The following is a 13,926-nucleotide window of genomic DNA, read 5'->3' on the forward strand; positions in this document are numbered from 1 at the left end:
GAACGTCGAGCCCCATTTCTCGTGAAGGGTACGCGTGTTTGGGTGTGTGTCTTGGCGAAGCTACCCTGGGCAGCGCAGTGCCGACACGCGGTGAGCACTGGGGAGACAGTGGCGCACTTTGTGTGATTGGTGGCTGTTTGGCCTGATGCCTGCCTGCAGGACCCCCCGGGCCTTCAGACGCCTCTCGCTGGCTCGCCTGCTCTTCTGTTCTGTCCACCTCATACTCTGCGTGTGGGCTTATCTCCGGTCTGAGCCCGTGGCAGTCTACATCTGCTTATTGCTGTCTCTCCATGCTTGCTTGGGGTGGTTTGCTTCTCCTGAATACTTAGTTTTGTAGATGTTTTTCAAGGGGTTATATTTGGTTGTGGGACTGCTAAGTTTTGTGGCTTTTCTCTGGAGAAAGTGTGCATCTCATTCATTGTCACACAGGGGCGCTGTGCGGCCATGACCGTGTCTGGGGCTGTCTGCGGGCTTCCTGGAAGTGGCTGCTTCACCCCCGCAGTGTGGGCAGAGCGGGCCCTGGAAGGCCGTGGTCTCAGAGCTGCCTTTTTCCCGGGAGGTGGAGGCAGGGGTCTGCTCCCTGGCTCCTGTGGGCAGCTGGTGGATTTCCCAGCTGCCCACGCACTCGTGACTGCCTGGTCTCTCGAGCCTCAGGTCAGCTGCCCTCTTGGGCAGGGAGCTCACAGCTGCGGCTTCCTAGCTGCGGCCTTGGCCTGGGGGTAGCTCCCTGTCCTTTGCTGTTTTTTTGGGTCCACTGCTAGGTTTGGGGTCTTGGGGGGTTTCCTTTCTTTAGAGATCAGCAATGTATTTTCAGGTATATTTGTTAAAATTGAATCTGGTGGGCAGTATTTGGAAAAATTTGCTACACTGCTGGAAACAGAAGTCTTTTTTATTTATCTTTTATTGGAAAGGCAGAAGTTACAGAGGAGAGGTGGAGAGAGAGAGAGAGGGAGAGAGGTCTTCCATCCACTGGTTCACTACCCAAATGGCTGCAGTGGCCAAGCAGGAGCCAGGAATTTCTTCCAGGTCTCCCACGTGGGTGCAGGGCCCAAGCACTTGAGCCATCTTCCACTGCCTTTCCAGACGCATTAGCAGGGAGCTGGATCAGAAGTGGAGCAGCTGAGACCCGAACTGGCGTCCGTAAGGGATGTGGGTGCTGCAGGCTGGGGCTGTACCTGCTGCACCACAGCACGCCCCCCACCCCCGAAGAAGTCTTTGACCTCAGTGTGAGGAGACCCTCCAGGAAGCTGTCCAGCAGAGGGAGCATCGCACGGGTGTCTGGCCTAGGCAGTTGCTGCTGTCAGTCATGGTGGGAGATGAGATCTCGCCCTTCAGTGTGGGAACTGCCGGTTGCTTATTAAGCAGCCTTGGTGGGGGGGGCACTGAAAGTAGCAGTTGCCGTGGCCCCGCAGTAAATTGGGTTTCAAGAGGGGTTGTGTGTTGAAAAGCAGTATCTCCTGGGAATCCTGGTTTGTAAGGCAGTAACCACCCTGTGGTGTGTGCAGGGGTGTGTGTGAGTGAGAGAGAGCAGCTGGGAACAGGAAGATGCAGTGTTGGGAGGGGAGGGGCTGAGCAGAGGGAGGGAGGGAGAGCCAGCATGCGGAGCAGGGGCGGCCCCCACTGAATTTGTGTGCAGCAAACTTCAACAGTTGAGATGAATTGAGAGAATCTGAGGTGCCGAGCCCTGCTGCTGGTCTGTGCAGTGCCGAGAGAGTAGTGAGGCGCTGCCAGAGCATTCTGGTCCCCTCGCCTCAGGCTTGGTTGTGCCAGTTGCCGTCTGCCGCTCGGCTTGCAGAGCCGAGGGAGGCACTGACCGTGTCGTCTCAACAGGCACGGCGATTTGTTGTTCCTGTTTCCCTCGAGCCTGGCTGGACCCTCGTCTGAGATGGAGACGTCCACCACGCTGGGGCTGAAGGCCTTGGGCAGCGCGCACGTGGTGGAGGATGAGATCGACCAGTACCTCAGCAGGCAGGACGGCAAGATCTACAGAAGCCGAGACCCCCAGCTGTGAGTGCTCCGGGCTCTGAGGCCCACGGGTGGCGCTCCCCGGGTCCCTGCCACGCGCTGCCCGCTGGGTCTGGCGAGGAGATGCGCGTTTTCAGTGTGGCCGTCTGCTTTCAGACCGTGTTTCACCTCACGTTGTCTTGTTAGGTTTTAGCAGTTTGTGCACACAGTAAGTTTTGACATTTCAAATGCTAAGAGAGCCGATGATGTCCAGGTGTCTGGGGGACCAGGCCTTCTTCAGTCAGGTGTTTACCTGCTGTCCCCCAGAGATGCCGTCCTCCTGTCCCTGCCCCTCCTGCAGGCTGGAGCCCAGGACGGCGGACAGGGCCGCAGTGCCCATGGCGGACGCTGGCCGGGACAGGGCCGCAGTGCCCGTGGCGGACGCTGGCCGGGACAGGGCCGCAGTGCCCGTGGCGGACGCTGGCCGGGACAGGGCGTGTGTCCAGGTCCTCACTTGGGAGCGGTAGTGTGGCTGTGGTTGATGCGCTCAGACGTTCTTTCCAGGCTTGCGCACACACTCGCGATTTCTCTATTTGAATGGCAGAGTGACAGAGAAGGAGAGAGAGAAGAGGGAGAGTCATCTTCTACCTTTTGGGTCACTCCCCAAATGGCTGTAGCAGCCGCAGCCAGGAACTCCGTACCTGTCACCCACACGGGTAGCAGAGACCCCGAGTGCTTGAACTTGAGTCATTACCTGCTGCCTCCCAGGTGCTTTAGCAGGCCGCTGAATCAGAAGTGGAACTGATCTGTGCTGTGGCCTGAGAAAGCAGAAAATGGCCCAAGTCCTTGGGCCACACTGTACCCGCGTAGGAGACCTGAGAGAAGCTCCTGGCTCCTGGCTTCGGATCGGTGCAACTCCGGCCATTGCAGCCATCTGGGGAGTGAACCATCAGATCGAAGACCTCTCTCTCTCCCTCTCTCCCCCTCTCCCCCTCTCCCCCTCTTCCTCTCTCCCTCTCTCCCCCTCTTCCTCCCTCCCTCGCTCCCTTCCTCCCTCTCTCTCTCTCCCTCCCTCTCTCTTCCCCTCCCCCTCCCCCTCCCTCTCCCTGCTTCTCCTCTGTAACTCTTGACTTTCAAATAAATAAATAAATCTTAGGAAAAAAAAAAAAAAAAAGAAGTGGCGCTTAGGCTCAACCCCAGGCACTCTGATACAGGATGCAGACGTCCTAAACGCAGGCTTAACCTGCTGTACCACGGTGCCTGTCCCCATAAAAGTCTTTGTTTTTTTTTTTTTTGTTGTTGTTGTTGTTGTTTTTTAAGATTTATTTATTTAAATGAAAGGCACAGTTACTGAGAGAGAGAGAAAGAGATTTCCATCCACTGGGTCACTCCCCAGACGGCCTCAAAGGCCAGGGCTGGGCCAGACCGAAGCCAGGAAGTTCTTGTAGGTCTCCCACATGGATTCAGGGACCCGAGCACTGGGGCCCTCTGCTGCTGCTCTCCCAGGCACGTTGGCAGGGAGCTGGGTGGGAAGTGGAGCAGCCGGGATGTGAGCTGGTGCCCCTGCGAGATGCCGGCACGGCAGCTCGTAGCTTTTCCTGCTGCATCACCGCTCCAGCCCTCCTGCATGATATCTCACGTGTTTGTGCATTTGTTTATTTTAGGTTATTTTGCAGTTCTTTTTAAAGAAACCAATTAGAAATGTCTGAGTTGACGCTCAGTGATGTGACATTCTCTGGACAATGGTTGTCTTTTCAGTTTTGATCTTTTTTTTTCCTTAAAGATTTATTTATTTATTTATTTGAAAAGCAGAGTTATAGAGAGGCAGAGGCAGAGGTAGAGAGAGAGAGAGGTCTTCCATCTGCTGGTTCACTCCCCAGATGGCTGCAATGGCTGGAGCTGAGCCGATCTGAAGCCAGGAGCCAGGAGCTTCCTCCGGGTCTCCCATGAGGGTGCAGGGGCCCAAGGACTTGGGCCGTCCTCCACTGCCTTCCCAGGCCACCGCAGAGAGCTGGGTCAGAAGTGGAGCATCCGGGACACAAACTGGCGCCCACAGGGAATGCCGGCACCTCAGGTAGCAGCTTTACCTGCTACGCCACAGAGCCAGCCTCAGTTTCTGACTTTTTTTTTTTTTGACAGGCAGAGTGGACAGTGAGAGAGAGACAGAGAGAAAGGTCTTCCTTTGCCGTTGGTTCACCCTCCAATGGCCGCTGGAGCTGGCGCGCTGCAGCCGGCCCACCATGCTGATCTGAAGCCAGGAGCCAGGTGCTTCTCCTGGTCTCCCATGGGGTGCAGGGCCCAAGCACTTGGGCCATCCTCCACTGCACTCCCTGGGCCACAGCAGAGAGCTGGACTAGCAGAGGGGCAACCGGGACAGAATCCGGTGCCCTGACCGGGACTAGAACCCAGTGTGCCGGCACCACAGGCGGAGGATTAGCCTAGTGAGTCGCGGCGCCGGCCTGTTTCTGACTTTTAAACGCCTCACTGCAGCTGTGACCATGTGACACGGGGACTGCGGGGGTCCCAACGTGGCACCAGCACTTCTGAGTCTGAGCCAGAGTTGCAGATGCGGCCCCTGATCCCACGCTGCCTCCACTGTGCTCGCCGTCAGCACCCCTGCGCCCCCACCTTCACTCTGTGCACTTAGTTCCCAAGGTTTCTGTGACTGAAAATGAAACTCATGGAGCAAGTTCTTCGTGAAGTGTTTCTCAAGTTTGGGTTTTGTTTATGCTGTTAACGTACCAGCTCTCCTGTTCACTTAACATTTTCATTTAAATTGAACTTAAATCCGTTAACATTTTCTTGTAGTTCGTGTCATTTTCAGCATTTGATATCTGTGAAACACAGGTTTGACGGACTGGCCGGTTTTTTCTAATGCACATCAAATTGAGTGTTGACCACTTGTTAAAAATGCTCATCCACATGCCTGCGGGCCAGGGAGGCCTGTGCTGAGTGTGAGCTCATGTCCACTTCCTCATCACCACTCTCTCCTGCCCTTGTCAGGTGCCGCCACGGCCCCCTGGGGAAGTGTGTGCACTGTGTCCCCCTGGAGGTGAGTCTGCGCAGCGCGGGGCGGGCGGGCAGAGTCGTCTCGCGCCCCGAGTCCCCGCGCCGGGTCCTGGTGGAGAAAAGAACTTAGCTGTTTACTGCCCTGGGCCTTGTATTCCCAGGGGTTCAGGCTGCCCGAGGAGGCTGAGGCCCTACTTATGGGGGGTGGATTGTAAGTGGCTGAAGTCTTTGTGCTGTCTTGATAAAGGACAGCGGGCCCATGGGCGTGTGCACTGGTCATTGCTCTGCCTGTCGCCGCCTCTCTGGCTTGTCCTGGTGAGACGGAGCTACTGCAGTAGTGCTGGCTGGTGACGGTTAATGCCGGGTGTGCGGCAGCGCCAAGGCGGCGTGGTTCTCCCCATGAGGCTTCTCTTGCTTCGTCCTTGACTTGGTGTTTTGTATAGTTTTCCCGAAGCTTATTTAACTTCGGGTGCTTGTTCAGTAGAGATTCCTTTTAGTCTTGGAAAGGTAACTGGTGCACAAAGGAAGATGTGGCCTGACCTAGAATAAGTGAGAAGCCAGCACCCGTTTCCCTCCCTGTCCTTTTGCACGCTGCCTCGCGGGTTGCCTGGCTCCCAGGGCCGGTCCTGCGGGCCCTCCCCACCCTGTGTCCCCGCGGGCGGGGGACTGCTGTCTCTGACCGTGTGTGTTTTGCAGCCTTTCGACGAGGACTACCTGAACCACCTGGAGCCTCCCGTGAAGCACATGTCCTTCCACGCGTACATCCGGAAGCTGACTGGAGGGGCCGACAAGTAAGCAGCCTGCGGCGTCCGTGTCGCTGGTGGCCTGGGCGGTGCGTGAGAGGGTGGAGCTCAGAGTGAAGTTTGCCGCTTTGCAGGAGAAGACGTGGCTGGGTCGAGACTGAGACAGACGCCCTGCCGCACCTCAGCATGGTCAGAGCGTCCGGCGGGCGCCCGGCTGGCGTTGGGGCTGCGCTGACTCCCGCGTGTGGCGTCAGCGAGAGAAACGCTGTCGCAGGACGCGCTCAGCCCAGCTGTCCCAGCCCCGTCGGCCTCCCGGCTTGATTGCCACAGCAGTGCTGCACCTGTGGCTGCCAGCGACGCTGCGCTGACGCTGCGCTGGTGTGCCCGGCACACCCATCTGAGGCTCCGGGAAGAGGCGGATTCAGTCTCTCAGAGTCTGTCGGTGCCCGCGAGGGGCGCAGGCCGAGCCTCGGCAGCAGTGTTTCGTCCTCGCCTGGTGGGCTTCCTCCAGCCCTCGGACACCCGCACAGCTTTCTAGCAGCAGGAGAGACTCACACGTTCCGGGGCAGCGGCGAGCCCCTGGGCTGGAGAGTGCCTGGAGCCTGGCTGTGCAGGAGAACCCTGGGTCAGTTGAGGACAGGAGGCAGAGGCTCCGGCACGCCTGCCAATGGCCCTGACAGGCGGGGCGGCCAGGGTGGTGGCGCCGGCTGCCGTGGCGCCAGTGTGCGACCACACAGGCTCCCCCAGAACGTGAAGAGCAGGCGCACGGGAGCTCCTGGGCACGGGAGCGCTCCACGTGACTGTTCCGTGGCTCGCATACCATGAGCACATACCATTTTTAAGAAGATTTATCTATTTATAAGTCAGAGTTAGAGGGAGAGACAGAGACATCTTCCATTGCTGGTTTGCTCCCCAGTTGACTGCAACGGCTGGGGCTGGGCTAGGCCGAAGCCTGGCCCTAGGAGCTTCTGGGTCTCCCGCGTGGATGCAGGGCCCGAGCACTCAGGGCGTCCTCCACTGCTCCCCAGGCGCATTGGCAGGGAGCTGGGTCAGAGTGGAGCAGCCGGGATGCTGCTGCACAGTGCTGGCCCCAGTGTGCGCAATTTTCACTTGAAAACAGAAATCACACTGTGCACCTTAGCTGTATACAGTTCTTAATTTGTCAGTTCTACCTCAGGAAAGCTAGAAAGAAAAGAAAATGGAATTGTTGGACAATTTTGTGAATGAGGAAACTGAAGTCACCTGTAGCTTGTAGATTCATCCCAAGCTCAGAGGGTCCAGGACTGCCTCTTTTCTTTTTCTTTTTCTTTTTCTTTTTCTCTTTCTTTCTTTCTTTCTTTCTTTCTTTCTTTCTTTCTTTCTTTTTTTTTTTTTTTGATAGGCAGAGTGGACAGTGAGAGAGAGAGACAGAGAAAAAGGTCCTCCTTTTGTCGTTGGTTCACCCTCCAATGGCCGCCGTGGCCGGTGCTCTGCGGCTGGCGCACCACGCTGATCTGAAGCCAGGAGCCAGGTGCTTCTCCTGGGCTCCCATGGGGTGCAGGGCCCAAGCACTTGGGCCATCCTCCACTGCACTCCCTGGCCACAGCAGAGAGCTGGCCTGGAAGAGGGGCAACCGGGACAGAATCCGGTGCCCCGACCGGGACTAGAACCCGGTGTGCCGGCGCCGCAAGGCGGAGGATTAGCCTAGTGAGCCGTGGCGCCAGCCTCTTTTTTTTTTTTAAAGATTTATTTATTTATTCGAAATACTTACACAGAGAGAGGAGAGGCAGAGAGAGGGAGAGAGAGAGAGGTCTTCCATCCGCTGGTTTACTCCCCAGTTGGCTGCAATGGCTGGAGCTGTGCCAACCTGAAGCCAGGAGCCAGGAGCTTCTTCCGGGTCTCCCACGTGGGTGCAGGGCCCAAGGACTTGGACCATCTTCCACTGCTTTCCCAGGCCACAGCAGAGAGCTGGGTCAGAAGTGGAGCAGCTGGATGTTGAACCGCTGCCCATATGAGATGACGGCACTGCAGGCCAGGGCATTAACCCGCTGCAGCACAGCGCCAGCCCCTAGGACTACCTCTTTCACAGTCTTGTTTTTTGTTTTTTGGTCTTTTATTTTTTATGGTCTCTAATAGCAGTTTTTACTGTAGTGGAAAGCAGAGTGCAGGTATCTTTGCTATGTAGCCTGCATAGATTTTCTTCTGATAAGTGGTTTTTAGAGATGAGCAAGTAATAAGACAAATAAAAGGAGAGTTCAGGTAGATTAAGAAGCTTAAAGAGCCATGTTTCCCCTCTGGAGCGTGGGTTAGATGAGTAATACTCAGCAGTACTCGGGAAAACCTCCCCGCAGTTGGTTAGGATGGGGACGAGAAGGTGCTGTTGTACGGGTAAACACTCACCTTAGGGACGTGGGCTGGTTCTGGGTGAGCACTCACACTAGGGACGTGGGCTGGTTCTGGGTAAACGCTCACCTTAGGGACGTGGGCTGGTTCTGGGTAAACGCTCACCTTAGGGACGTGGGCTGGTTCTGGGTAAACGCTCACCTTAGGGACGTGGGCTGGTTCTGGGTAAACGCTCACCTTAGGGACGTGGGCTGGGTTCTGGGTAAACGCTCACCTTAGGGACGTGGGCTGGTTCTGGGTAAACGCTCACCTTAGGGACGTGGGCTGGTTCTGGGTAAACGCTCACCTTAGGGACGTGGGCTGGGTTCTGGGTAAACGCTCACCTTAGGGACGTGGGCTGGTTCTGGGTAAACGCTCACCTTAGGGACGTGGGCTGGTTCTGGGTAAACGCTCACCTTAGGGACGTGGGCTGGGTTCTGGGTAAACGCTCACCTTAGGGACGTGGGCTGGTTCTGGGTAAACGCTCACCTTAGGGACGTGGGCTGGGTTCTGGGTGAGCGCTCACACTAGGGACGTGGGCTGGTTCTGGGTGAGCGCTCACACTAGGGACGTGGGCTGGTTCTGGGTAAACGCTCACCTTAGGGACGTGGGCTGGTTCTGGGTAAACGCTCACCTTAGGGACGTGGGCTGGTTCTGGGTAAACGCTCACCTTAGGGACGTGGGCTGGTTCTGGGTAAACGCTCACCTTAGGGACGTGGGCTGGGTTCTGGGTAAACGCTCACCTTAGGGACGTGGGCTGGTTCTGGGTAAACGCTCACCTTAGGGACGTGGGCTGGTTCTGGGTAAACGCTCACCTTAGGGACGTGGGCTGGGTTCTGGGTAAACGCTCACCTTAGGGACGTGGGCTGGTTCTGGGTAAACGCTCACCTTAGGGACGTGGGCTGGGTTCTGGGTGAGCGCTCACACTAGGGACGTGGGCTGGTTCTGGGTGAGCGCTCACACTAGGGACGTGGGCTGGGTTCTGGGTGAGCGCTCACACTAGGGACGTGGGCTGGGTTCTGGGTAAACACTCACCCTTAGGGACGTGGGCTGGGTTCTGGGTGAGCGCTCACACTAGGGACGTGGGCTGGTTCTGGGTGAGCTCGGCTTTGCTGCATCGTCCGTGCTGCTGCCTGCCATGTGCCCAGCTCCTCACAGTGTTGTCGAGGACGTGTGAGCTGTGACAGATGCTTTCTAGTCCTTTGCCGAACTTTCCCTCATGACGTGTCTCATTGAGTGGCTTCCACTTCGCAGGGGAAAATTTGTTGCCTTGGAGAACATCAGCTGCAAGATTAAGTCGGGCTGTGAGGGGCACCTGCCGTGGCCCAACGGCATCTGTACCAAGTGCCAGCCAAGCGCCATCACGCTGAACAGACAGGTGAGACTGCCCTGTGTCTGTCTAGTTCTGTCAGATTTGCTCTCATGGCCGCGCCGCGGAGAGTTCCAGAAGACTGCTTCCTGGGAGAGTGGGTGCTGTGGGTGGCAGTCTTGGATGGTTTGGTCCCTGGCTTCACCGTGTGTGGAAGTTGCGTGCTGGAGACAAAAGTCTGTGAGATTGGCAGCTGGCAGGGGTGGAGGGGCCCTCACTTGTGGTGTGCGTGAAGGCAGCAGTTTCTTGGTGACCGCTTCAGATGTGCCGTGATGGGGACTGGCCCTCTGAGAAGCCGTGTCTCTGCACGCTGGGCTGAGACGGGCCTGGCGTGGCTGGAGGCCCTTCTGGCCCTGTCTGCCCTGGTTGCTGTGCTGTTTGAGCGTGGGTCGCCGGCCACATCCTTGCTGCCGCCTGTCTCGCCTCTGGCCTGTCTCTCCTCAGAGAGAATTCCATGGCTGCCTTGGCTTTGATGGGAACTGAGCTCTCTTCCTCTGTGCCTCAGTGTTTGAGAGCCACCTAGGGGCAGGCATCTGACTCTCGTCCTAGGTGGGAGCCTGCTTCCTGGGGACATCGCCCTGGGAAGCCGCAGGCGATGACTGGCCCGGCGGGGGCTGTTGCAGGCGTTTGGAGCCAGCTGGTGGGAGCTCTTTCTCTGTCTGCTTCCTTTAAAAAATACAGTGCTTAACATTATTAACTATTTCAAAGGCAGAGTTACAGAGAGAGAAGGAGAGACAGAGAAAAAGAGATCTTGGGTTTGCTGGTTCACTCCTTGAAATGGCTGCACCGGCCGGGCTGGGCCGGGCTGAAGCCAGGAACCTCACCACGTGTGTGCAGGGCCCCGAGTGTTTGGCCGTCTCCGTTGCTTTAGCTCAGAAGTCGGGCATCCAGGGCGTGAGCAGGCGCCTGTGTGGGATACTGGTGCTGTAGGTTGCGGCTTAGCCTGCAGAGCCACAGCACTTGGCCCCAAGAGGTGCTTTTTAAAAAAGATAGAATAGTACCTTGTGCATTGCTTAGAGGTTGTGGGAACCTGCATTTAGGTAAAATCATGGAGAGTTACTGTTGACTTTTACATCTGAATTTATTTTTATTTATTCAAAAAGCAGGGAGGGATCTTGTCGGCCGGTACACTCCCCAGAAGCCCCACCACAGCCACAGCTGGGCCGAAGCGAAGCCCGCAGCCCGGGACTCAGTCTAGGTCTTCCCCATGGGTGGCAGAGACCACGTTCTTGACGTAGTGCCTGCTCCTTCCCGGGGCGTGTATCAGCAGGGAGCTGGAATGAGCAGAGCTGTTCCCATGTGGGTGTGGGATGTCCCAGCTGGCATCCTAACCGCTGTGCCAAATGCCTGGCCTGTGAGAGTAATTTGAATTTATGCGTATGATTGAGCCAACCTGCCCCTCCCCACACTGCCCTCTGGACTCTGCAGCCGTCGAAAGGATGGAGCAGGTTCTTGCATCTGGAGTTCTGTCCTGTCGCGGTGTCTTGACGAGCTGGGGGGACGTGAGTCACTGTCCTCTCAGCCCGCTGTCCTCCCTCCGCAGAAGTACAGGCACGTGGACAACATCATGTTTGAGAATCACACTGTTGCCGACCGCTTTCTGGACTTCTGGAGAAAGACCGGGAACCAGCACTTTGGGTACTTGTACGGCCGGTACACGGAGCACAAGGACATTCCCCTCGGCATCAGGGCGGAAGTGGCTGCCATCTATGAGCCTCCTCAGGTAGACCAGGGTCACGGGGCTGGGGTTTGTCTGGGTGGGACGCCCTTCTCAGACGGCGTTTGCCTCGCTGGCTCTGCACGTGCCATGCAGTGTTTACCTGTGAGTGACTGGAGAGGAGGGTCCCAGCCCCTGGACGCTTCTGTGTGGTGTCCTGTCACAGCCGGGGGCTTTCTCAGCTCAAGCACGTTGGGCAGGTATCGATGGGCTGTTTCTACCCAACGTGCCATCTGCGTTCTGGGGTTGTTGGTGGCCCTGAAACGTCACACAGTTGCTACAGCTCTTGTAATTCGTCTCCTGTCACCCGAGTGACAGCAGCTCTCCCAGGACTGGGGGAATGTCTGCGTGAGCCTCACAGACTCTAGTGCTGCTGATGCTGGGCCGCGCACACACCGTCCCAGAGCCAGAACGCTGCCAGGGCAGCTGAACAGGAGCGAGAGCAGTCAGGAGAGCCTCGCGGGGTCGGGAGGGCGCAGCCCACGTGGCGCATGTGGCGCATGGCTGCTGCCCGCTTGGAAGCTGGTGGGGCTCCTCTCTGCAGGGCTCACTGTACTTTTGGAGGATTGGTGGATACGGATGGGGCCTTAAAAAAGCTCATGGGAAATATATATTATGAAAAAATTGCATAGACTTAAATTTTTTCATGCCAAAATAAACCTATCTTTTAGTTTGATTTTCCATGAACTTTTGAAAGTACCCGTATATGCATATGTATGCATTTTAACTTGTCTTGTATTAATGTAAAATATTTATGTGTTATGCTTCTTTATATAAACTTTACTGCGAAAGCACAAACTCTGTAAACAAACACTGAGTCTGAGTGAGTGATGCATGTGATGAATTATTTAGGAAAGTGCTTCTGTCTGGTTCTCGTGGTGGTGACGTGAGGGATGGCTGGATCTTGGGAGTGGGTGGACGGAGGGTGTCTGCTCTATGTCGGAAGCATTTTGTAAATGCTAGAGAGGAATCTCCCAAGTCGAGAGGCAGCTGCAAGCCGGGTATCTCCCCTTTCGCCTGTTCCCTTCCCTCCTCTGCAGACAGCCTTCACTACTTACTCATTCGTTTATTTATTTATTTAAGATTTATTTTATTTATTTGAAAGACAGAGTTACAAAGAGAGGTAGAGACAGAGAGAGGTCTTCCATCCACTGGTTCACTCTCCAGATGGCCACAATGGCCGGAACTGTGCCAATCCGAAGCCAGGAGTCAGGAACCTCTTCCAGGTCTCAAGGACTTGGGTCATCTTCTGCTTTCCCAGGCCACAGCAGAGAGCTGGATCGTAAGTGGAGCAGCCGGGACTAGAACCGGTGCCCACATGAGATGCCAGTGCTTCAGGGCAAGGCGTTAACCTGCTGCGCCACAGTGTTGGCCCCAGACAACCTTCACTTTTAAAAGCTTGTTTTAACTTCTAAAGTTTGGATTTTAAAAAAAATTGTGTATTTAAAAGGCAGAGGAAGGGAGAGAGAGAAAAATAAATCTATCTGCTGGTTCACTCCGCAAATGACTGCAGCGCCAGGGCCAGTCCAGGCCAAAACCTGGAGCTGGACACCCCATGCAGGTCTCCACGTGGGGCGCAGGGACCCAGGTCCTTTTCTCATCCTCTGCTGCTCCCCCAGGCGCCGGAGCAGGGAGCTGGGTCACCAGCAGTGCAGGCAGAGCTGCAACTGGCACTCGACTCAGCGCGCCAGCTCTGCCAGCAGCGGCTGGCTCCCTGTGCCATAGCGCTGGCCGCTAAGGTTCAGTTTCGAGTGTGCGCATTACATGTAGAGGTCACCCTGGTCCCCTTCTTCCTTGGCACCTGCTCTTTAGCTGCCACTGTGTTCTGCATATCACCCTGGGACTAGCCTATTTCTTTTTAATTTTTATTTCTTTTTTTATTTTTAAAGATTTACTTGAAAATCGGAGTTACACAGAGAGAGAGGGAGAGACAGAGTGAGTGGGGGGCTTCCATCCTTTGGTTCGCTCCCCAGTTGGCTGCATTGACTGGAGCTGCGCCGATCCAAAGCCAGGAGCCAGGAGTTTCTTCTTGGTCTTCCATGTGGGTGCAGGGGCCCTAGGACTTGGATCGTCTTCTACTGCTATCCCAGACCATCAGCAGAGAGCTGGATCAGAAGTGGAGCAGCCAGGACTTGAACCAGCACCCTTATAGGATGCCGACACTGCAGGCAGCGGCTTTACCTGCTATGCCACAGTGCCAGTCCCTATTTTTTTTTTTTTTTTTTTTTTTTGAGATTTGTTTGTTTATTTGAAAGGCAGAGTTAGAGTCAGAGACAGAGAGAGAGGTCTTCTATCTGCTGGTCCACTTCCCAGATGGCCATAATGGCTGGAGCTGCACTGATCCGAAGCCAGGAGCCAGGAGCTTCTTCCAGGTCTCCCACACGAGGGCAGAGGTCCAAGGACCTGGGCCATCTTCCACTGCTTTCCCGGGCCACAGCAGAGAGCTGGATTGGAAGTTGGGACTTGAATTGGCGCCCAAATGGGATGCTGGCACTGCAGGTGGTTGCTTTACCCGCTATGCCACAGCGCCAGCCCCAAAATGATACTTGCTAATTTCCTGTGAGCTGCATTTAAGTGAAGATTAAAGGTTTTGGCCAGCTTTGTGCACTCCAAGAAGCTGATTTCCGGGGTTGGTTTAGGCCGCCTGTGAGCCAGCATGGTCAGCTCCTGAAGTGCCCTGAGCTAGGTGCTGTACCTCCTGGCAAACAGGTTGCTGATTTTATTAAGATTTTTGTTTTAAAAATTTATGTATTTGAAATGCATAGTGGCAGAGAGGGAGAGAG

At 55.8% G+C, this 13,926-nt stretch overlaps 1 protein-coding gene across 1 annotated transcript in view; it reads left to right on the forward strand.

Annotated features, from left to right (window-relative positions):
- The window catches only part of NPLOC4 (NPL4 homolog, ubiquitin recognition factor), a 57,796-nt gene that overhangs the window by 15,624 nt on the left and 28,246 nt on the right, over positions 1–13,926 (forward strand). The window contains exons 4-8 of the mRNA XM_070060159.2: positions 1,831–2,007; positions 4,948–4,996; positions 5,650–5,744; positions 9,312–9,435; positions 10,970–11,149. Of these exons, the coding sequence (XP_069916260.1) occupies positions 1,831–2,007; positions 4,948–4,996; positions 5,650–5,744; positions 9,312–9,435; positions 10,970–11,149 (625 nt within the window). The remainder of the gene's footprint in view (positions 1–1,830; positions 2,008–4,947; positions 4,997–5,649; positions 5,745–9,311; positions 9,436–10,969; positions 11,150–13,926) is intronic.

Source organism: Oryctolagus cuniculus, chromosome 17 (genome assembly GCF_051225735.1).
Source record: "Oryctolagus cuniculus isolate XC-2025 breed Fujian yellow rabbit chromosome 17, ASM5122573v1, whole genome shotgun sequence".
Classification (NCBI taxonomy): Eukaryota; Metazoa; Chordata; class Mammalia; order Lagomorpha; family Leporidae; genus Oryctolagus; species Oryctolagus cuniculus.